General features: G+C 43.2%; 1 protein-coding gene across 2 annotated transcripts in view; it reads left to right on the top strand.

Annotated features, from left to right (window-relative positions):
• Positions 1 to 348: 348 nt before the first annotated feature.
• The window catches only part of SPOCK3 (SPARC (osteonectin), cwcv and kazal like domains proteoglycan 3), a 399,722-nt gene continuing 376,225 nt past the window's right edge, over positions 349 to 23,845 (top strand). For both annotated transcript variants that reach the window (XM_034771585.1, XM_034771584.1), the window contains exons 1-2: positions 349 to 467; positions 696 to 878. In XM_034771585.1, the coding sequence (XP_034627476.1) occupies positions 696 to 878 (183 nt within the window). In that variant the 5' untranslated portion in view covers positions 349 to 467. The remainder of the gene's footprint in view (positions 468 to 695; positions 879 to 23,845) is intronic.

The raw sequence follows: 23,845 nt of genomic DNA, 5'->3' as shown, positions 1-23,845 counted from the left end.
AGAAGCTCTGCCAAGGTGGGACGGTAGAAAGCAAACAACAGGCCTCCGGGAACAAGGTGTTAGTACATTGTGTGGCCTAGGGGTGAAGTTTGTCTGTCCACTTGGGCTTCAGGTTTCAGCCTTTCTGTGGCAAACAAAGCCACCAGTGAAATGATCATCATGAAAACCAGGGGCTGATCCCCCAGCAGCGTCAGGTTCTGCGGGGCTCAATGGAATCCGCGCGCTCCTCGCCTCTGCACCAGGCGCCGCTTGCCCCGCCGGCTTGTGCGGGGTTTGGCCGGGAGTCGTGCGCGGAGCAGGGGGAGGGCCGGGGAGGAGGGCGGGGTGGAACGCGCGCCGGGCGCAGGGAGCTGAGTGGACGGCTGGAGACGGCGGCGCGTGCAGCAGCTCCAGAAAGAGCCGGAGTTGGCAGCGTCGAGCCGCATTTCCAGTAGGAGCGGAGAGCCTGGTGCGGGGCTTGCAGCAAGGTGATGGGCTAGGCACCATTGCTCTACGCGCCCCGACTTCAGCTCTCCTCCTCTCTCTGCCCTGTCTCCTCCGCTCTGGGGAGGAAGGGAGCGAGCATCCCTACTGCGGCTTTCCCCGCTCCCTGTCCCCCTCCCGCCCCTCCTTTGCCCGGGGAGCGCTCCCGTGTGGCACTGTGGTGTGGCTTCTTGTTTGTGAACCCCCCTCGCTTTGTGTCTCCTCTTGCACAGATGCTGAAGGTGGCAGCCTTCATGTGCGTGTGTGCAGCAGCTTGGTACAGCCAGGGTCTAGCAGCAGCAGCGGCGGCAGCCGGGGGCAGGTCGGACCCCGGGAATTTTCTGGATGATAAACAATGGCTCACTACCGTCTCCCAATATGACAAGGAGGTCGGACAGTGGAACAAATTCCGAGACGTAAGTTCAACCCCTCCCCACCGACTCGTCTGGGGTTAAATGCAGCCACGGCTGGGTTCGGCCCTTCTAGCTGGGGGAGGGCACAAGCGGGGGAGTAATAAGTTCTCAAACCCTCTCATGTCTGGTTTCAGAGTGGTAGCCGTGTTAGTCGGTATCAGCAAAACCAAGGAGACCTTGCATGTTCCCTCCACCGGGCTCGGAAGGCTGGAGCGAGGCTGTGCTACATTCTTCCCTGTGGCTGGCTTTGATGGCATTACAAAATATTGGCCCTTGTGCGCAGCCATCGCAGCGGTGCGGGCTGAACTTTTCTTGAATGATGTTTCCGCACCATGGCGGTGCGCTGAGTGTAAACACACACACACAGCGAGAGAGAGAGAGAGCGTGCGAGCGAGGGGAAGATGTGCTCTCCCACAGTGGTGCTGCTGCTAGGCGATCCCTGATGTGCTCCTGCTGCTGAGCAATAAGGATCGATCCGGTCACTAATAGGCTTTTAAAGAACTTTAAACTAGAGCTGGCGGCGTAGGGGGATGTCGGCTCGACCCCAGTGGGGGGAGGGGAAGGGGCTACTTGTGCAGGGTTAGTACTGGTATCATAAGTGCTGATCCTTGTTGATATATTAACTTTTAAAGGACGACGTGCCTTCCCCTCCCCCCCCCCCATTTCTTAAGCTGCAGGCCCCCTTGCAGGCGATAATAAAAGGGTTAACTCGGGCTATGCCTTTTGCAAAGGGTCATTCAAGTAAAGGAAGCTCCCGTGGTCGGATCTGGCTGTTGCACCGTTAGCCGTGATATGTCTGCCATTCTTTCCACCTGATTTGAGAGGAGCCCTGTAATAAACTGCCCTCTTCCGTTTCCAGTGCTTAGAATGTCAGGTGTGCGCTAATCCAGAGCTAGTCAATCACGTTTTCACTAGGGCATACCCCACCTGGCCAGCTATTTTTCCCCATTAGACTGGGAGATAGACGCACTGTACCAGCGTTTGGCCTCCAGTGACCTCTGTAGCCCAAACGTTAAATTCACAAGGCATCAAAGGAGCAAAGTGAAAAAGAGAGGAAGAGGCAGTTGCCAGTGCAGGCAATGAAGACAAATCGGGTTCAGCTTCACAAATCAGTGCAAGTGCGATCATGATAGTCTTGACAAATTGTTTCATGTGGAAAGGCAGTAACTTTCTGTTTAATGAGTCTAGTGGTTTCTTTCCCTGAAATGAGGTTAACACCACTGCTATTGAAATACGGATTTTGTCTGTCTCTCTCTCTCGCTCTCTAAATGGATTACTGCAGAAATACTAATTTCTGACTTTAAAATATGCTATGTGTACCTTACAATTTGTGTCAATATTGAAATTCATTTTGCAACACCAGGAAGTTCTAATGAGAAGTATTAGCAAGATAACAGACTATATGGATAGTTGCTATTTTTTCCTAAATACTTTTTATGAAATATACTTCAAAGATGAATCCTACTATGGTACCTAAGTAAGGGCATAAATGGCTTGTATATCATAACATATTTCAGCTGCATGGGAATAGTACCTGAACATTAAAGCTAATTCTTGCCCAGATATCATGAGTTGAATAGTGGTTCTGATCTCTCAGATCACTTCAGTTGTTGTCATAACAAACATGACAACTTAATTTAGTGGAAGCGAATGGGTTGTTATTTTGTTTACCATTACTGTTTGTTAACTTTGGCATGCCCTGATGTGTGTATGTGTTTGTTTTCAATCAATTAATTCCAGGAACTATAAAGTCCTACATCTTGCAGCTTTTATGTCCCCCCTATTTGCTCAGTGGATTTCTATTTATCCCTTATTGAGTTGGTTTAAGACTCCAGTATTCAAAAGGTTCTCCTCTTACAGTTTGTCAATAACAACCCATCTCTGTACTTGACTCTAGTGATTCTGGGGAAATGACATTTTTTTTTTTCTTCCTAAAAAGGAGCTATATCCAATGCACTTCTGAATATTGTACTTGAATGTATATTTTGAAGGTGAGATATGAACTTGAGAACTAAGATTGCATTAATAAAAAATGAGTTTACTTCTACATTTATGGGAAATTCACTTCCACAATGTTTTACAGGTTTTAAATGTGTATTATGAGTTATGCCAAACACCTCTTAAATACTAATATTTGTTGGTGTTTTTTTTTTTTAAAGATGTTTCAATATTTCTTCCGAAACGTGCACTGCTATGTAAATATTATAGGATTAAGTACTGTTGTGGACCATGCCAAACAACTCATAAGTTAAATTTTGTAATTAGACAATATCACTTCCATAAGATAGCATCTGCAGCCTGTCTGGAAGACAAGTGCTTTCTAATGTCTGTCTGTCTCTTGGGTGCCCATTGGCATATCTTGGATATTAGCCAGATAATTTACTCTGTGACAGGTAGGTATCCCCAGGGTTTTAGAAGTTACTATTCTGAGTGAGCACTGAATACAGATCGTTTTTAGGAAACCCTTACAAATATGCTGGCTTATTTTTTTTTTTTTTTTTTTAATTTTATATATACTGTTTTATATATTTATTTTCTCATGGTTTTATGAAGTTATTTCTGTGAGGATTCTAATCTTATTTCTCATAGAATAAGAGTCGGTTATTGTATTGAAATCCAACTATTTTAACTCATTAGGAAGTGGTTATAATAGAAAGTTGTTTTGCAGTGAAGTATTACTATCTTTAAACTGTTGGTGGGTTTGCAGAAATCCATAGAATATAACTGGAGCAAATCAATAACTGAAAACTGAACTTAACTATTTGTCCAGCAGTTTGCAAGCGCCTCCCCTTCAAGAAAAGGAGAACTGATTTCAAGCAGCCTTGACCTACCATCTTAAATTCTTGGATAACTGAGTAATACATTTTAGTGAATCTATCTGTGACTTTTTGTAATGTGACTCTTTGAAATTGGGGTTAGATACTTCATTGCTGCTTTAAAAAGTTTTAAGAAAAACAAATACATATACTACACACATGTATAAGGAGTTAAAATTGGAAGTGCTGCTTTGTGAGGCCTTTATTTATAATTTTTTTTCACTATTCAGAAAGAAACCTGTTTTCCGCAAACCAGAAAAAAAACCACAGTTGTGTAGGGGAGATGGAGTCTTTTAAGTGTGTGTGTGTGGGGGGGAGTATTAAAGGATTATTTTATGAAATGACAAGTTTGATTAATATGGAAGGTAATGACTGACTTCTGCCTCACTGGCTCAGTTTTTAAGAGGTTTTTTTAGATCACAATGAAAGAGAATTCAGGGTAGTTCAGAAAGATTGTTCATAAACATATGTTCTTTAACTAAAACTAAATCTGATCTAACAAAAAATTCTCTTAAGTTAATGTCTCCTAGAATGTCAGAGTTTTAGGGAAAGAGTTTAAGCAATGCAATCATTCATTAACTCCAGTAATAATATTGGCTTACAAAATCTGTCTGTACAAAGCTGTAAAAACACATAACTGATTTCTCCCCCCCCCCCCCCCCCACCCTGCACTCCCCTTTGCCTGGAATGTCTTTTCACTGTAGTCCTTGATCTTCGTGACAAATCTGTAGAGAATTATGAAACTGGTCTAGGCGAGAGACATGTCTCACTATAAAACACTGGAAAGCTGTGTATATGTTGGAGGCTACTATATACTGGCATTGATCTAGGTGCAGAACTCTCATGAACATCACTGGTTTTGTGCAAAAATTTAGGATAGAATGTTAGATATATAAATATTTTTTTTAAAGAGAAATGCTTTAGTGCACTTTGTGTATTTTTTTTTAAAAAAAGTGTACTCATTCCCATGAGAACCAGAAGTGTGACAGATACTGTGGATCAGATACAGGGCTGTATCTAAACTGTGCTTAGTGCAGCTTGTGAAGGAAAGAGGAGTAAAGGTGCTTTAAGGTGCCAGTTATGTCTCCTCAGGCTGATTGCTGACTAGCTGCAGACCCAGTGCTCCGAATTCAGCAGTGTTCTCAGGGCTACTGTACTCTATTCTAGTTTTCAATTGCCTGCTAAATGCTTTGGCCATGCTACCTTTTCACTTAGCTATATTCTGAATAGCAGTGACTGGGAATGGCGAGGGGGGGGGGGGGGGGGTGTAGCAGATGCCAATTTGAGGTGAATATGCTCTTGGCCAGATTCTACTGCGTTTATGGTGCTTTGTGCTGATGGACTGGAGAAAAGTGGCTGGTGAATAGCCAGGAATCTGGTTAATAATTCTCTAAATTCAGCTTTCTTCTCTATCCTTCTGTCTGTGAATTATCACTAATTCAAAATAGTAGTGTGCAAGTTGACTGGATAATGGTAATAGCATAATCTAAACACTTACTATACATAATACAATAAATCTGACAGAAACAAAACCTAGGAAAACTTTATTCTTTCTGTGTCTTATTTAAAGTTTTCCAGTAATCTCTTGCTTCAGAATGCCTCCTGCATCACCCATGCTGTTTGCAATAGGATTCAACCTGTGACTTGGCTGCTGACTTTTTACTGCTTCTTGAAGAGCTGGGAACTCCATATTCATCTCAGATACTATATGCAGAAGCACAACTCTGTATATATTTTGGGGATGTGGGGGGGAATTATTGACCTTGTTCATATGTAATGGTGTTTGTAAGACCAGGTATAATAATCACACTTCCAAATTGCAATGAACTGTGGAAAAGTTCCTGTTTGGTGTGAGAGATGTTACTTATACCTAGATGCACTCCCCTTCCTCGCCCCCAGCCCTATGCATGCTGGTTTGGGAATATCACTGCTGTAGTGTCAGCTTTTAAGAGAGCTTCTCATGCACCACTTCTAGTATTATGGTAAGTTTAAAACCAGCTACAGTATACTGGGGCATTAATACTCTATTACAGTGTTTGTATTAGCGTGTTAAATGCAGTAACACTTATGTCCAGGACATTACTAGCACACTTTTTCCCTACCGATACCTAGTAGTTGCACCGTTCTCTCCCATAGCTACTTATGTTGCAGCTTTTTTGTTAAAACTCAATTGGGAAGAAAGACTACCGATTCAGAACTTGTTTAATGGTTACTTTATTACTAAAGGGTGTACTGGGGTGTAGGCTTGGAGGGAGGAAGAGGAAAGTGGGGGGAGCATTGCAGACCTTCAGCTCTACTCTGAGAAACCTGTCTGAGACTAATAGCTGCTTGAGAGACTGCTGCTTGCCAGAGCCTCTGGAGAGAAGGTAGGCCTGATATGGGATTATGGTAGTGATGTGATATCAATGCCACCCAGAAACAACATGGGAAAAGACTACTGCTGGTTGTGTCATGCCTTAGAAGTGACAGCTAAATGAAAAGCTATTGCTTTGTGTACCTGACTGGGGGATCCAGTGCCGTTGGCTGTGAGCCCAGGAGTGATTGTCACACACCAAGGAGAATGAAATTTTTTTAAGTATGGTAGTTCTGGAAGCATCACTTTCCATTTTTCTAGATGGAATCAAGCACTTCAGTGCATACATTATTTAACTAATAATGGCCAGCATGTCATTTCAAAGCACATAATGATCAACTGAAGAATTTGAGTATCCAAGGAGAGAGACCTCAACTATTATGGAAGTTATGAACAGCGGCATATTATCGCCTAGGCCAACAAGGCCAAGGCCTAGGCCTAGGGCAGCAAATTTGCTCTTGGCCCCTCCCCAAATCCCCAGCCCGCCTCCTCCCCCAGGCGCACCTTGCTTCCCTCCTTCCATCTCCCTCTCAGGCTTGCCACGCTGGGAGGGAGGGAGAAGCGAGTTGCAGCGTGCTCGGAGGAGGCAGAGCAGAGGTGAGCTAGGGCCTGCGGCCGCGGGGAATAACGGGGGGCCAGGAACCGCTCCCCGGCCCACCCCAGCTTACCTCTGCTCCACTGCCATCCCCTGAGCACATTGCAACTCCCCTTCTCCCCCCTCCCTCCCTCTTAGGCTTGCAGCGCAAAAGTGCTGGGAGGGAGGAGAAGCGAGTAGCGGCGCGTTTGGGGGATAGCGGAGGTGAGCTGGGGCCGGCGGACACGGGGAGTAACTCTCGGGAGAGGAGGGGGCAGGGAACCACTCCCTGCCCCTGTTCCACTGCCGCCATCCCCCTCGCGCCACAACTCCCCTTCTCCCCCGCCCCCTGGCTTACCACGGGGGAGCGGAGGTGAGCTGGTGGGAAGGCGGCAATTTTTTGATGGTCTAGGGACGGCAAATTTGTTAATCCGCCCCTGAACATGAAGTATTCTTTTCTACTGATGCGGTTTTGAATTACGGTAGAAGCCTTTCCCCAGTAGTTAAAGGACAAAGATGCTAATTGGAAAGTAGGACTTCCTACTAAAACATTCAGAATGTTTATAATCTACCATAAATTGCATTTCATGAGAGACCCATGTGTGATTCCAAAGACCCTTCTGATTAGCAACGCTAAAATAAGACACTTTGACTTAAGGTTACTTAGTCATTTTATATACATTTGGAAAACTTTTACTATGTGCAACCATCTGTGGAAAATTTCATGTGACTTCTATGTTTGTTAGTTAGGACTTTGCATCGCTATATTCCAGAAACTAACTTAGTCTAGATGTGACAGCCAATCTACAGTTAGACTGGTCACAATCCCACAACTTGAGTAGGGTTAGTATTGAATGATTGCACAGAATACTGATCAGAGAGGTGACCTCCATGGAATCTTGTGTCATTCTTCTCGTTGAATCAATGCTAAACCCAAACTCCAAGATGCAGTTAGAGGGAACTTGAAGGGTATAACTAACTACACTAGGGAAAAAAAAACCCTGTGGCAGCAAGTCTTAAAGCTGGGGTCAACTTGCTATTCTTAGCCCCATCGTGCAATGTAGTCATTCATGCTTAAGCTGCAGCTGGGCTTTAGACCCTTTCCCCTTTGCTGGGTTTCGGAGATGAAACTGCTCAAGTGCAGGGGTGGCTCTGGGCACCAGCTTCTCAAGCAGGTGCTTGGGGTGGCCACTCCGGAGAGGGGCGGCACATCCAGGTATTCGGCGGCAATTCAGCAGACGGTCCCCTCACTCCGCCTGGGAGTGAAGGACCTCCCGCCGAATTGCCGCCGCAGATCGTGATCGCGGCTTGCTTTTGTTTTTGGCTGCTTGGGGCAGCCAAAACCCTGGAGCCGGCCCTGCTCAAGTGGGAATGTTTACACTGCTAATATTTTAGCTCTGTAGTAAAGCCTGAGTCAGTTGACCCAGGCTCTGAAACTTGCTGCTGCAGGTCTATTGTGTGTTTGTAGTGGAGAGGTACCCTAAGAGTAATAACTTCTTTCACTCAGTATTTAAAAACTAAGTTCCAATCCACTTCTGATCATTAAACATACTACTTCTTTGTTGTTGCAAGCATGTTATTTCTAGTGTTCTATCTAAAACCTACCTGAAGTTCCAGGTGGATATGGTGTGAGTTTTTTGTCCTAAACCATTGTGCAGTATTGCCTTTTACCTCAAGATGGTTATATTGTACTGAAATGACTGTGTTGGATCCTCTGTGATGAAAAGATGTTTATAGCACATAAATGAACTCCACTTTAACTGGGAAGCTGTGATTGGAACATCTATGGTATCCCTTTGATGTAACTACTACATGGAAATGAGAGATCAGACTTTATCTGTTACACCAATGTCAGCTGTGCAGTGGGAGCATTGTAACACTGAAGTTATCCTTTTTGTCCTCTTCCACTGGGAAATGCTTTCACCTTCAACTCAGCTTCCAGATGTATTACAGTAATCCTGCCCAGAAGTGATTGGCTCATGAATCATTGTTCCTCCTTTGTAAGCAGGTTTCAGAGTAGCAGCCATGTTAGTCTGTATCTGCAAAAAGAACAGGAGTACTTGTGGCACATTAAAGACTAACAAATTTATTTGAGCATAAGCTTTTGTGGGCTACAGCCCACTTCATCAGCTGCATAGAATGGAATATATAGTAAGAAGTTATATAATATAAAAATACATACCGAGAACATGAAAAAGTGGAAGTAGCCATACCAACTGTAAGAGGCTAATTAAGACGAGCTATTATCAGCAGGAGGAAAAAACGTTTCTAGTGATGATCAAGATGGCCCATTTTAGACAGTTGACAAGAAGGTATGAGGATATTTAACATGGCAGGGTCTGAGTGAGCTCTCCCCTGACATCTACTGAGGACCGGAAATCCTAGTTTTCATTGATACTCTTCTCCCCGCTCCCCCATTCTGTTTATATCTATATATATATAAAAAAAAAAAAAACCTGTATCAATTGAACACAATGTTTTATTGATATATTTAAGATGACAGGCTGAGTCCTGCCCATTCTCCTGATTATCTGAATTTTTGAGTATCTGATCTGGCCCTGGTCCCAATTAGATCAGATAATTGGAGTTCCACTGTATAGATTTTTACATTTTTTTGTAAAAACACATATTCCACTTTTTTTTTCCCCATGGCAAATTGATTTCTAGGATCCTTGGTGGTGAGCGGTGAAGACTCCAGGAACAGACAGTGCTTCTTCCATAAGCACACCTACTCTGACAGAGCATCCTCATCTGCTGAATAGCTAGGCAAAGTGATCAATTTTAGCTAGTGTTTGGTTACAAATCACTTTAGTATTCAGTGCAGGGGTAATGAAATGCTGTTATCCTTTTTGTAAGAATAAAGGGCAGTGGAACTGTGCTTAGCTCTTCCTTGATTGAGGGGTCATCCTAAGGGCTAGTCTACACTGGCGATGCTAAAACGCTGCTGTGGCAGAACTTCAGCGTGGCTTGTGTGGTCATGGCACAGCTCTGGGAGAGAGCTCTCAGGCGCTCTAAAAAACCCACCTCCACGAGAGCCATAGTTACTAGCACTGGGAGTGCGGCTCCCAGCGCTGGTGCACTGTCTACACTGGCGCTTTATAGCCCTGAAACTTGCTGCACTCGGGGGGGGGGGGTGTTTTCACACCCCTGAAGGAGAAAGTTGCAGCACTGTAAATTGCCAGTGTAAACAAGCCCTAAACTGAACTAAATGGGGTAGGGATGCTAAAGTGTGCAGTCAGGTATTCCTCTCTCCCTCCCCGTCTGGTGGTGTGGGTTTTGCCTAAGGAATCTTAGAGACCATTTGACCCTCCCCCTCAGTGTCTCTTTAAACAGTGAAAAGATTCAATTGAGTCCTTGTTTTGTTAAGTGAGCACTAGAGCTGAAATAACTGATAAGGTGCAGAGTTGTAGATCTAGGGTGGGATAGTATTCAAGTGAGAGACTGCACAGGCTGCACTAGCAGTGAGGTTCCCCACTACATTGTGAAATCACTGAGATTTTGTGGTGGAAGCTCAGAAAGCAACTACATTGTAATAGAGAAGCAGCGGCCAATGATGTCAGTGAATAATGTTGGCGACCGCAACGGCAGAGTGAACGGTGACAACTGAGCTAATTGCAGTAGTGGCCGCAGTAGCTGAGGCATTGCCCAGTGCCTTCCCCACCCTCCCTCTGGGTTAAGAGGTGAGGTAATCTGAACTCTCCTTCACTGACCAAGGACAGCAACTGTGAGTGAGGTGCAGTAGAGGGAGAGGTGTGTTAAAGGAACATTTGCTTGTCAGACTTTCACACTGCAAGGTGAGAAACTGAGGCAAAGGACACTGCCCAACATATTCTTGGGAAGATGTTTGCTCTTGGTCATATGCTACCAAATCATGGTGGTTGTTTTCCCAAATTAATACTGGGTTCCCTTTCCTTTTTATTAAAAGCTTTCTTTGCTATACACGGAGTCAGTGCTTTTGAGAGGGAGTATTGCCTCGTAGAGGTGCCCAGAGTGGTGTTTAATATTCCCAGATTACTGGGTGGGAGCTCACGCTGATCCTAGTTTGCATGGTTAAGAGGAACTTCTAGGCCTTGAACCTAACCCTTGTTGCTGCCAACTCCACCTAACTGAAGGGTTACATGTAGAAGAAACCGGCTAAAATTTCCTAGCAAGCTGGAAGTGGAAGAAAGCATCAGAGTTCAAAAATGTCATCTGATTTTTCTAAGCTGGGAGAGGAGATGAACAGGACCCTGAGACTTGCTACATGAAACAATAAATGGGGGCAGATCTATCCTTGGGATTGTGTATATGGAAACTGAAGTTGCCAGGAACAATGAACTGGGGGTCTGAAGAAGGCCTTTTTTCCAGAGAGGAGTCATCCCAGGTGTCTCTCTTCCCTTTGCTTTGCTAACAACTGATGTATTGAAAGGCTTTTGTTTCTAAGCTATAGTATTGGGTTCCTGAGTGTGAGGTGGAGCAATACTGCTAATAAACTTTTTTCTTTTTGTTTTGCTGGGCTACACGGGTGGTATTAAATCAGGTTTCTATGATGTAGGCAAGATCAGGAGTCTTATCCAAAACCAGAATATGAATGGTACTGGTCCTCTTGATGGCTTGACCTTGAATTATTGTCAAAAGTTACAGGGTGTACTCTTCTCCTTTCTCAGATTTTGGTTGAGGATTTCATTGATAAAGGGATTGGCCTCAAATACCTGGTTGTAGGACTTTTCCCTGGTATAGTTTTCATCTTGGGTGGCCCAGTCCTAATTGTATTAAAGCATGTTCTTTAGTCTTTGTAATTATCTGTTATAACTCTGTAGCTTTTTATGAAGGTAGGAGTAAAATAAAAGTAGCTGTAATAGTTCTACAGTTAACTAAAACTGAAAATGTACATAATTTTAAATCCAACTCCTAATCTTTTATTTTTGCTTAATGAATAAATCCATAAGAGAACTCTGTTGGGAAACTGCTACAGTTTACTTAGAAAGTGCACTTCTCCTATATAGGTCATAGCAGCCAGTATTCAGACAGATAGGATGCTTCTTTCTTTCTTTCTTTCTTTGATCTGCAGAGTGACTGATGCTTTTCAGATATCAGCTGTGGCTACAGGAGGGTTTCATTGCATCTTCTTTCTTGGCCCCAGCTACTATTCTCCCTTCTTGTTGCATTGATAGTGGGTGGGTGTCTCGTGGTGTTTTTTAAATCATATATGCCAGAGACAGTCTTGTCCTCTTCTCTCCTGATGTCAGTGTAGATGCAGACAGTGCAAAATGTACTACAGTCATATAGTATCTCAAATGCAAAGCTGCATTTCACTGGTCTGAGGTTTGAAGAACAATGTGGAAATAGCTATTTTACGGGATGTCTAGATTTCATTCCTGTAGTAACAGAACTGGTGATACGAAAGCAGGAAGGTGGGTGGGTGGGTGTGGCTTAAATTGGTTAAAAACCCTAACTTTCAGTACTGTTTCAAAAATGTTAGACTGCCAGCCTCTGTCTAGGGTGACCTTAAAGATGTCTTGTTTTTTCAAACAAACAAAAAAAAAACCATGAATAAAGCTACTTTAAGGGAAATTACTGCTTTGTCCAACCCTGAAGAGCTATGAAATCTTTGCTCACCAATTCTCCATATAACTTGTATTTGTCATGCCTTTTTGGTGACTTTAGTATTGCTATCTATTATAAATAAAGTGCATTTCATTGGTGGGTGTCTTAATTTCATTTAAAAAAAAAAAAAAAAAAAAAAAAAAAAAAACTGGAAAAAATGGCCAGTATTTTTGTTTTTTAAACCTGTGACAATTATAAAATACTTTAGATTCTAGAAAGTAAATCTAAAACTTTCAGATTTTTTTTTAATGGAGATTAAACTTGGATGATATGTAAATTTAAGTAAAATCTATTTAGGATTGTATTGCACACTGGAACTCTTAAAAAAAAAAATTTGTATTGTCTTCAGTTTGTATTTTCGTGTATGGGGGAGGAATGCTTGGGGGGGTGTCAATCTTGGTTTATCTTTCAACTTTGTTTTTGTGAAGAACTAATCTATTTTTTTTTCTTGATGTTCTGTACTAATCTCAAACTATTGTTAATTTTAAAAAATTCTCTTGGAAAGCACTAGCTTGGAAGCTCTTTATCTGGCAGATATTTAGGAGTAAAGTAAACTAATATTATTTCTTTAGATTGGCTTTAATCTAAGGTAAAGCAGATAAGATGAAACAGTTATCTTATCTCCTTTCTCTGAACAATAATCTCTATTTTACTTGCTCTAGGTTATTGGTGAATATCCATATCCACTAACTTGTCATGTCTTACTCCTTAAATCTTATTGGAATTGACTCCTGCCATCTGTGTCTAATATAGTGTAGTATAAATAGCTTCAATAAAGTAATACATGGCGGTAGCAGCAGAAGCTGCAAGAGTGTTTTATAGTTGAGGAGGAAGAATGAATGAAGCTACAGGATCCATTATTATTAGAAATTTAATATAGAGTAGCTGGGATATTCAGACTTTCAGTCTAATCCCTTAAATGCATTTTTTATCTTTTTTTCACATTTTTCAGTAATCATTATTAAAATATTTGAGCTGTTTCAAAGATGTCATTTTAAAGTACTAATATTTAAACACTTTGTAGATCTTGGTCTGTTTTCAAATTTAAACCCATAATGTTAAGTACTGAAAATGAAAATAGCTTGAATTTCAGGCATGCTAAGGAGTCCCAACTCTGAGTAGAGGTGAGGAGCCGCTGAAAAATTGGGCCACTTAGGTTCTGGGCTTGTGATTCTTAAATTCATTTCACTTGTGAAATGTTATTTCTGACATGAGAACTTTTTCTGACCAAAAAATGCATGAAATTATATTTCAAAACAGCTTTCTTGAGCTTATGGTTCTGAAGATTTGATTTTTTTTTTTTATTTAAAGTGAAATATTTTATCTGCAGCAATATTGTTATGAACTGTGGCATGTCTGACTGTTAGTAACTATAACTTAAACCTTTTGTATCTAAATCAGTTTGCGTTTAAACTCTAGTTGAGCATATTCAGTGCTGAGAACTGCCATATCTATCATTAATACAGAGTAATTTAGAGTGCTGATAGTGTTAATAAGTGTTGAATCTATTCTAGTTATTTTCATAATAAAACTTAATTTTCAGAAAGCAGATATTTATGACAACTAATAGTATAATCTTCAACGTTCTCTTTTGCTTCATTACCTACTATTAATCACTTGTTAGCTTTTCTTGGTGATGTTCATTGCATGCCTGTCCCGGGGCAATATAATAGTCTTATTACTTTGCTGCTATTGTAGTTAATGACTTATTAGGGAGATGGTGTGCGCTGTAGAGGAAGAAGCACAGGGTTGGGAGTCAGGAAGAGCTGGGTTAAAATCCCTGCCCCTTTAAAGTTAATGGCAAAACTCCCATTAATTTCAGTTGGTCCAAGATTTCATCCCTAAATTCTAATCCTGGTTCTCATTGTTTAGGGGCAACAATACGGGACTGAACCTGAAAGATGTTGAACAGCTAAGGTGTTCAGGGTCCTCCAATCTCAATGAGATGAAGATTACCCATATTTGGCCCATAGAAACTTGCTCAATAAACACAATGCTTGAAGGTTTGCTATGAGAAATTGTCATGGCCGTACTACATCTCTACCCCGATATAACACTGTCCTTGGGAGCCAAAAAATCTTACCGCATTTATAGGTAAAACCACGTTATATCGAACTTGCTTTGATTGGCCGGAGTGCGCAGCCCCACCCCCCGGAGCGCTGCTTTACCGCATTATATCCGAATTCGTGTTCTATCGGGTTGCGTTATATCTGGGTAGAGGTCAGGGCTGGCTCCAGGCATCAGCTTGACAAGCAGGTGCTTGGGGCGGCCACTCTGGAAAGGAGCGGCAGATCCAGCTATTCAGCGGCAATTTGGCGGACAGTCCCTCACTCTCGCTTGGAGCGAAAGACCTTCTGCCGAATTGCCGCTGCAGATCGCGATCATGTATTTTTTTGTTTTTTTTTTTTTCTTTTTTGGGCTGCTTGGGGCAGCCAAAACCCTGGAACCAGCCCTGGTAGAGGTGTATTTGTTTTTCAGGATCAACAAATACACAATCCTTGGGTTAGGAGAGACTGCTCTAGTCTCAATTTCTCTCAGCAGAATCTGAGGATAGTCTGCTTTTTAGCTGAGTGGTTGTTCAGAGAAGCAGGAACCTTCAGGGCTATTCATGACTGAAGACTCAATGCTGCTTTGAGAGAAGGAAACAAACTGGAGTGTACATGAATTCCTGTGGTTATGAAAGCTGTGTATTGCCATGTGTTCTCTTGGGTGTGAAAAGGTGACCCCTTTTATTTTAAATATAAGGAAATGTTTTAATATAACTGTCTTTTTTTTTTTTCTTTTTAATGACTAAATATTGGGAAGAAGAACCTTATTCTTAATTGTAAAAATTGATTTTTTCCCCTATATTTTTGTTTAGCTATTCTATTACTGTCTAAACAATGCCTAAGGATTAAATCCTGCAGGAACCCCAAAACAATGGTTGTAGACAGACTTCCCTGGGGCTCAAGTGGACAACAGCAGGAATCCACTATATAAAACTACTTCCACTCCCAACTGGAGAAATGCATAAACCAGTTTGGTTAGTTTCAGAAGCCCTGCTTGAAACCTCAGAAGTTTAGGCAGGAATTTTCTAACAAACTTTTGCCCTCGGGGGAAGGCACTGACTGGGGAGGGGGCATGCATCAGACTGTCAGAAAGGCAGCAATTGCCAGGATTCTGCCTGTTTTTCCTAGCTCCAATGCTTAGGAGTTGCCTAGATCAAGTGTAATCTACTGTAACTGGCAAGGAAATGTTACGTTTAGGCAAAATGTTTCTGCTTTTGTTATTTTTAACCCCTTCTCTGCTTGTGATGTTTCTATGGTTGAATAAAACATGCAATTACAGAAACTAACTTGTTCAAAATAGTATTTACCTGCTGGACACAGCTCCCAGAGAGGATTCTGTAGAAGGGGCTAAACCTAGCTGGAGGTAATATGGTTGGGAAATGGATTGTTGTAACCTGCTGGTCCAGTCAAGTGTAGAATGAATCATGAGGTCTTGCTCTGAAAAGTGCAGATCACATGGGATGTGCTCACAGAGGTAGAGGTCACAGGTACAGCTCACCCCTGCATGTGACACTTGTATACTGGGCCTAAAATGGATGTTACACAGTATGAGGATATAAAACCCAAGGTCCTTAATGATGGTTTGTTAGAGATGGGTGGTGAGGCAGGTTGGCAGTGGGACAACACTTGTGTAATGCAGTTATCTCCTACTGATATTGAACCTCCAAAGGCATCCAAGCTTCATTCCCAAAAAATTCCTACTGCTCCCAAGTTAGCACTCTACATTTTTGATTCTTCTCCAACCACTCTGTACATGTGTAGTTTTGTCTTGTCTTTTTTTATTTTTTTTTTTATTGTTTTATGGGAGAAGTAAACTCTCTTCCTCAGGATGTGCTAGGTGGCTCCCTCCTCCCACCCAGTCTTTCAGCTTTGGAAATGCGGTGCCTGATGTGGTGACCTCTAAATTGTAGTAGTTATGGGCACCTATAGCTAGACTTCATCTAGAATTGTATGTGCTCAACATCTGTCAATCTGACCCTATGTGTCTAAAACTAGACACAGAACCTGAGCCCTCCACAATCGGTGGCTGCTGTAACATTTTTAGCCCGTATCTTACTAAATAACAAAGGAAGCTAATAACTCGTTGAAACTGCTACAAAAAATGCACAACTCTGATCTCCTGATGTTACCAAAGTTCAGCTACCTACCAAATCCATAAAGTCCCATTGATTGAATAAGTAGTGCCTTAAACACTTTTTTTTTCTGTGCATAAAGAGTAATATGGATTAACTGTTCCAATGGAGCTTAGAATTTATTGGCAATTCTAGGTTTCCATCTTGAGTATGTAATGCTGTGAGCAATAATGTGTGGCTTGTGGAAAGAAGTATCAAAATTATTAGTATCTTCTTAAACATCAGATAGACATCTGGCATGTATTTTTCTTTTTTACATGTGTAGACATTTCTAGAGAGTATTATAGTGCAGAGTTTAACCTCTGACATCTTCAAGGTACCAAAGGACTCCCAGTAAATGTTTTTTGTTAACTAGATTCTAATTTAAATAAGCTTATTTATTTTCTAACACTGCCCACAACATTATGAAATATAGACTCATAGACTTTAAGGTCAGAAGGGACCATTATGATCATCTGGTCTGACCCCCTGCATGCTGCAGGCCACAAAACCGTCCCTACCCCTTCCCTGGACTCTGCTGTTGAAGTCCCCAATCCTGTTTTAGGTGGCTTCAATCGGCAGAAACCCTCCTGCTAGAGATCCCTGCCCCATGCTGCGGAGGAAGGCGAAAAACCTCCAGGGGCTCAGCCAATCTGCCCTGGAGGAAAATTCCTTCCCGACCCCAAATATGGCGATCAGTAAGACCCCGAGCATATAGGCAAGAGTCTCCAGCCTGACCCCTGTCAGCCATTGTACAATTTACCTACCATTGCTTGGTTTTCCTCGACTACTATGTTTTACCATTAAACCATTCCCTCCATAAATTTATCTAACTTAATCTTAAAACCAGACAGGTCCGTCGCCCCCACCGTTTCCCTCGGAAGGCCGTTCCAATATTTCTTTTTTATATTTCATAATCTAGTGAGTCCTTATCCCTCAGACTCCTGAGTCTGCTCCTGTTATTTGGAAAACCTAGGTGAATTTTTGGCTGTGACTTTTGAGTAAGTATTGAGCATGTTTAAGCTTCTTAACACTTTTCTAGAAATCATTGGTTTCTTTTTTTTTTAACCTTGTGCATGCTCTTTTAAACACTTCCTGCCAAACATAAGTCTTCTAAAAATATACAAGTGTGAGACAGTAATAGGAGTGAGGGAACTGCCTGCAGGAGACTTGGAGCAGGCTGACTAAATGAGCCAACCAGAAACATGAGGGAACCCCAAAACAATGAATGGAGTGAACCTCAAGTAGCAGCTCTTCGGGAAGAACTGACTGCCTAGGACAGGGGTGGGCAAACTACAGCCCGTGGGCCGGATCCAGCCCCTCAGGGCTTTGGATCCAGCCCATGGGATTGCAGCCCGTGGTGCTGCGGGCCCTGTGCCACTCTCGGAAGCGGCCAGCACCACTTCCCTGTGGCCCCCGGGGTGGGGGGCAGAGGGCTTCGTGTGTTGCCCTTGCATCCAGGCACTGCCCGCCGCAGCTCCCATTGGCTGGGAAGGCGAGGCAAGGGCAACACACACAGAGCCCTCTGCCCCCCCTCCCCGAGGGGCCACAGCGCTTCTGGGAGCAGCGTGGGGCTGGGGACAGGGCAGGCATGCAGGAACGCTTCTTGGCCCTGGTGCGCACCGCTGCCACCCTGAAGCCACTTTAGGTAAGCAGCGCTGGTCCGGAGCCCAAACCCCTCCTGCACCCAACTCCCTGCCCTGAGCCCAGGGGTGGCTCTGTTTTTAGCCACCCTAAGCATGGCAGTCAGGTGGCCTTCAGCGGCACGCCTGCGGGTGGTCTGCAGTGATGCAGATTCGGCGGTGTTTCTGTGGGTGATCTGCCAGTCCCACAGCTTCTCAGCATACCCGCCGCCGAAGGCCGCCTGATTGCTGCCCTCACAATGACCGATAGGCCGACCCCCATGGCTTGCTGCCCCAGGCACGTGCTGCTTAGGGTTACCATATTTTCAGCCTTCAAAAGGAGGACAGTCCACGGGGCCCCGCCCATGCTCCCGCCCCAACTCCACCCCTTCCCCTGCTTCCTGCAAACATTTGATTTGCGGGAAGCCTGAAGCAGGTAAGTGGGGTGTGGGGGGGAGGAGGCGCGGCCCAGTCTGGCCCTCCGGCCTCTCCAGCTTGGGTCGGCTCGGGCCCTGGGGTGCTGGCCCCGGGCACCCCTGGCCCGCCCAGCACTGCTGGTCCCCTGGCCCCCGGCCCGCTCAGCACCCCCCGGCCCGCTCAGCACCCCGCCGACCCCTGGTGCTTGGCACCGCCGGCACTCGGTGCCCCTGGCCCTCGGCACCGCCGGCGCCCGGCTCAGCCCCTCCAGTCCCGATTTTCCCGGACATGTCCGGCTTTTTGGGATTTCCCCCCGGACGGGGATTTGGAGCCCAAAAAGCCGGACATGTCCGGGAAAATCCGGACGTATGGTAACCCTAGTGCTGCTGCACTAGTGCCTGGAGCTGCCCCTGCCTGAGCCCTCTTGTATGGCCCTCCTGCACCCCTGCTGCACCCTGTGCACCCCAACCCCTTCCCGCACTCTGCATCCCTCCTGCACCTTTCCCTGAGCCCCCTTATGCACCCCTCCTCTACCCCAATCCCTTGCCCTGAGGCCCTTCCTACACACTGCACCCCCTCCCACACCCACACTCCTTCCTGCACCACAGCCCCTTGCCCCGGCCCTGCATACAATTTCCCTACCCAGATATGGCCCTCGGCCCAAAAAAGTTTGCCCACCCCTGCTCTAGAAAGTCTTCATGGGCGTCAACTGCCCCCAGGGCAGCAGCAAGCCGAACCCCAGAGCAGGTCACCACCTACAGACTCTGAAGGAACTATTTTGCTCGACCCAGACTCGGAGGTAAGAGCCATTTTTGGCAGGGGGGGGGGGAGGGGAGAATAGTGTGTTTTCTGTCTTGGATTACTGCAGGAAGATGTACACTTTTAGAACTTCATTCATCTGAAAACAGAAAAATAACTTGCATATGAATTTTAGTTATTTCACATTTAGGACCTAATTGTGTTTGCTTTTATCAGTAAGGGGTTAGGATTTTTAGTGTTCCCTTACAGCCATAAGGGCGTCTTAATTTCTTTTGCCAGAGTAGTGCACTGGTGACAATTAAAGATTCATAATTGATTTGCAAAACAAATCTAAATGTCAGTGTTTATCAACTGTTATCATGCACTTCAGTTTAGAAAAAATGAAAATAAAAGTGAAACTAAAAAGAGCTGTCTTTTCAGAATTGACAACTTGTCTCTGTTGCTTTAATTTAGGTACTTTTCAGCCAGGCAACTTGCTCATTAGACCAAGAGCAGTCAAGCATGGGGAAGAAATGAAAGACATTGTGATTTACTGTTTTATGCTTGGCATCTGTCAAGAGAAATGCTTGATTGAAAAATTTACTTTTCATATTGCTGAGTTGTTGTAACATTATTGTTCCCTGACCCCACATCATTAAGAGGTTATTTTTAATTATTATGAAGTGGCAAATTTAATATCGGGACTACAATAGAAATTCCTTTTTAAAATCTGCGTCTATAAGACTCTAGAGCAGTGGTTCTCAAACTTCTTTGTACTGATGACCGCTTTCACACACAAGCCTCTGAGTACGACAACCTCCTTATAAATTAATAACACTTATATATAACGCTCTTATAAATACTAGAGGTGAAGCAGGTTTTGGGATGGAGGCTGACAGCTCACGGCGCCCCATGTAATAACCTTGTGACCCCCCCCCACTCAGGGTCATGACCCCCCAGTTTGAGAACCCCCACACTAGAGCACTTGTTAGAATATGATGCAAAGATTCATTAAATTTAAGTACAAGTTGAAAAACTCACTTTATTTCCATCACTTTCTGCAAGACCTATTTCTTGTGTTCTGCACTGGTCCTGCTGAAGTTAGTAGGAATCTTTTCATTGACCTCACTGGGAACTGGATCAGAATGTTGGTGATTTTGGTCTACCTGTGAAAACCTGCATTTGAACAAAAATGTACAGTAGTTTGTAAAATTTTTCCTGAATATTTTTGTCTGCATTGTGAAAAGGAAGGAAAGCAAATCAGAATTTAAGAACAAAATTAAGGTGTTCCCCTGACCCCCCACTATAGATTCCATAGGGAATATTTAATGGTGGTGTGTGTGTGGTGTGGTGTGTGGTGTGTTTTTTTTTTTTTTGTTGTCTTTTTTTTTTTTATTTTTTTTTTAAATCAAAAAAGGTGGTTTCTGCAAAATCACTTTTTTCCTTTTTTTTAAAAAAAAAAAAAGTCAGCTTTTTGCTGACTTGTTTTATTTTCCCATTGGGGAAGTTGAAACAATATTTTATGGCTCAAGCGGACCTGAATCTAAACACTATTTTTGTCTAACTGAATTGAAATGTTGTAACAAGCGAGTTCACTGTCAGTTTGCATCTGCTGGACCCGCTGTCTTGCCTCATGGGAGTTGTAGTTGGGCTCCTATGGGCTGGGCTTCCTGAACTGGACTTAATTTCCTATGGTGCACTGTGGACTTGCCTCTGGCTGAGCCCAGCCCCATGGAACATCATAGGAGATGCAGTATGGCTATTCAGTGAAAATTCACAAACAATTAAAAATAGCTTTTCACACAACAAACTGTGGAACTCACTGCTGCAGGAACCACTTGAGAGATTTGTTATCCGAATATCCACAGTGAGCACTTTAATAAAAGATTAAATTATCTGTTTCAGGGCTGAAATTGGGGATTAGGAGGAGACCTGATGTTGAGGGTCTACTGGTGGGTATTTTGCACATTCCTCAGAAGCACCTGGTAATGACTGCTGTTGAATTCAGGGTCTGGATTAGATGTACCAATTCCCATACAGGGTGGTCCGTTTCATAATTTTGGTACAGATCAAGTATCAGGATGTACTGCAACACATTGATTTGAGCAGTATTGTGTAGATTGTGGGGGGTGTGTGTGTTGTGTGTGTGGTTTTTTTTTTTTTTTTTTTTTTTTTTTTAGTCCCTTAGGTTGAAGACTATTTTTCCATCATCAGTCTAACTTCTGCACTCTCAACCAATAATGTCTGAACTTTATTTGCCCTAAATACTGTGTCCTGAAGCTTCAGTCACATTTGACTGAGGTTTGTTAGCTTAACTGGTCATCTCAGCAGATTTTGAGTACTAGCTGCCACCTTAAATTGAAATAAGTGCACTTTTTTTTTCCCTTTAAGTTTCTGCCCGCTACAACGTTTTTTTAAAGAACGTTGTCAAACAAAACTCCGCATCATACAGTAGAAATATATAGAAGGTGTTTAGTTTTTATCTAGTTTTAAACAATTTTGACAGCTTTGGTGAACCTTACCAAAAAAAAAGGGGGAGGAGGGTAGAACAATGAGATGTACCCTAATGTTTTAGCAAGGATCTCATGGCATGCTGCAGCATTATTTACTGTCAGTTGTACCTTTTCTGATTTCTTTCTTTGACACAGCACACCAATTTCATGTCTCACAGTGCTCAGATTAACACTCTATCTTGTTTCATGGCCAAAGCTTGTGATCTCTTACACTTCCTTGTGATGTTTTATATTTGTGACTAAGGCTACGTAGCTTGGAGTTCTCCTAACATTGGATGTCACTTGAGCTGTCATTCTGGTTACTGGTGTGTCATCAGAGCCCACTAAGTTCTCACTTAAATGGTGATGTGAGCAGTAGTTAAAAATACCTTGATAGAACCCCTCTGGGGTGGTATGTGGGCTGATTTGAATTACCTGTGTAACATCCTGGCTGTAAATGCAGAGTTACATAATGGACTAGATTCTGCTCTGTTACTTGCATATTAAATCTAAAATAATTCCCTTGACTTCAGTGGAATTGCTTTTGATTTTACACTGGTGCAGTAGGTATCAGAATCTGGCCTAATGTCTTACTGTAAAAAATAATTTGACAGTGATTTTTGTGTTCATTATGTTGGATTGGAAGCTCCATCATAGTTAAGGTTGTATTACAGATTTCAGATTAAAACCTTTATTTTAAAAATCTCACTGAAATGACAAAATACAGAATGAAAGCTTTTGAGTTTTGCACGGTAGATTGATGAAAAATGAATTGGTACAGGGAATAAGAAGTTAAATGGCCAAAAGATTTCCCGCCTTCCCTTAAATATCACTTTCCTTTTGTATCTTTTTTTTTTTTTTTTTTTTTTTTTTTTTACCCAAGAAATCCGATCCCAGAATGTTTCAATGTTCCTCATCAAGTGTTGATTCCAACAATATTAGTTATATGCAGATAGTGGTTCCCCCCCCCCATATACCTTTTATACATTTTGATGTAATGGCATATGTAGGCACCAAACCAAACCTGCTGCATTTGACAGATTGTCTGCAGTGTGAACACCATTGCTGATTCTGTTCCAGTGGGAGAAAATGAGTGAGCGAGATTCCTGCTTCCTACAGAGCTGTTTGGCAGGGTAATGTTCCCTGAATGGAAAAGAGGAGAGCTGGAATGAGAGGAGGAGCAGCACCATACTTGTAGCTCAGGTGCAGTGGTTGCAATGGGTAACTCTTTTCACAATCCCAATCTTCGGCTGCTCCAGGGCCCTAGCATAATATAAACAGGCTCCCAGGGCTGTCTACATTCTGCCAGAATCTCCATTGTGCCCTACCCCTTTTGGCTCTTAGATTCCTATATGGCCCAGTCGCCACAGTATCTGAGCACTTCAGTCTTAAATGATTTATCCTCATGAGACCCCTGATGAGGAGAAAATGCACAGAGGTTAGGTGGCTTTCCCAAGGTCACAGAGTCTGAGGTACAGCAGGGAATTGAATGGGGGTGTCTCAAGTCCTAGGCTAGTGCCTTAACCAAAAAAAAATCTTTCCTCACCCAGTATATCTGTTCAATGTCCAGCCACACCTTCAATGCCAGGACTTGCAAAGGGGTCCACAGGAAGCAACCTTCTGACTGTCTTCTGTGGTGCTTCTGCTTGGGCTATCCTCCCAAAGCTGCAACAGTGTCTTTTAAAGCCCATTTACTCCACTCTGGTCCTATTACAGGTCAGAAAAGGGGCTGGAGTGGAGTTGAAGGTGTCACTGCAGGAGTTCAAATCTCACCTATTCTAACTGCTATTTATATTGTCATGTCCTTCACTTTCTTTATTGACTTAAGGCCAGGAACCCAAACCCTAGAAGGCAATCAGGGGGGAGTTGCTAAACCCTCTCTATACACACATCTTGGCAGAGAACTTATGCAAGGTCTCTGAATGTACAGTCAGAAATAGAACCCAGGTCTCTAATATGAGCAAAAACTTAAGTGACTTTCCAGACTCATCCATACACTGATAGATCTTAGCCCTGGTCTACACTACGAGTTTAGGTCAAATTTAGCAGCGTTAGATCTGTGTTTTTGTTGACATAAAGGGCTCTTAAAATTGATTTCTGTACTCCTCCCTGACGAGGGGATTAGCACTGAAATTGACCTTGCTGGGTCAAATTTGGGGTAGTGTGGATGCAATTCGACGGTATTGGCCTCCGGGAGCTATCCCAGAGTGCTC

This window comes from Trachemys scripta, chromosome 5 (assembly GCF_013100865.1).
Source record: "Trachemys scripta elegans isolate TJP31775 chromosome 5, CAS_Tse_1.0, whole genome shotgun sequence".
Classification (NCBI taxonomy): domain Eukaryota; kingdom Metazoa; phylum Chordata; order Testudines; family Emydidae; genus Trachemys; species Trachemys scripta.
The sequence above is the reverse complement of the archived record's forward strand: the minus strand, read 5'-3'. Positions and strand labels throughout refer to the sequence as shown.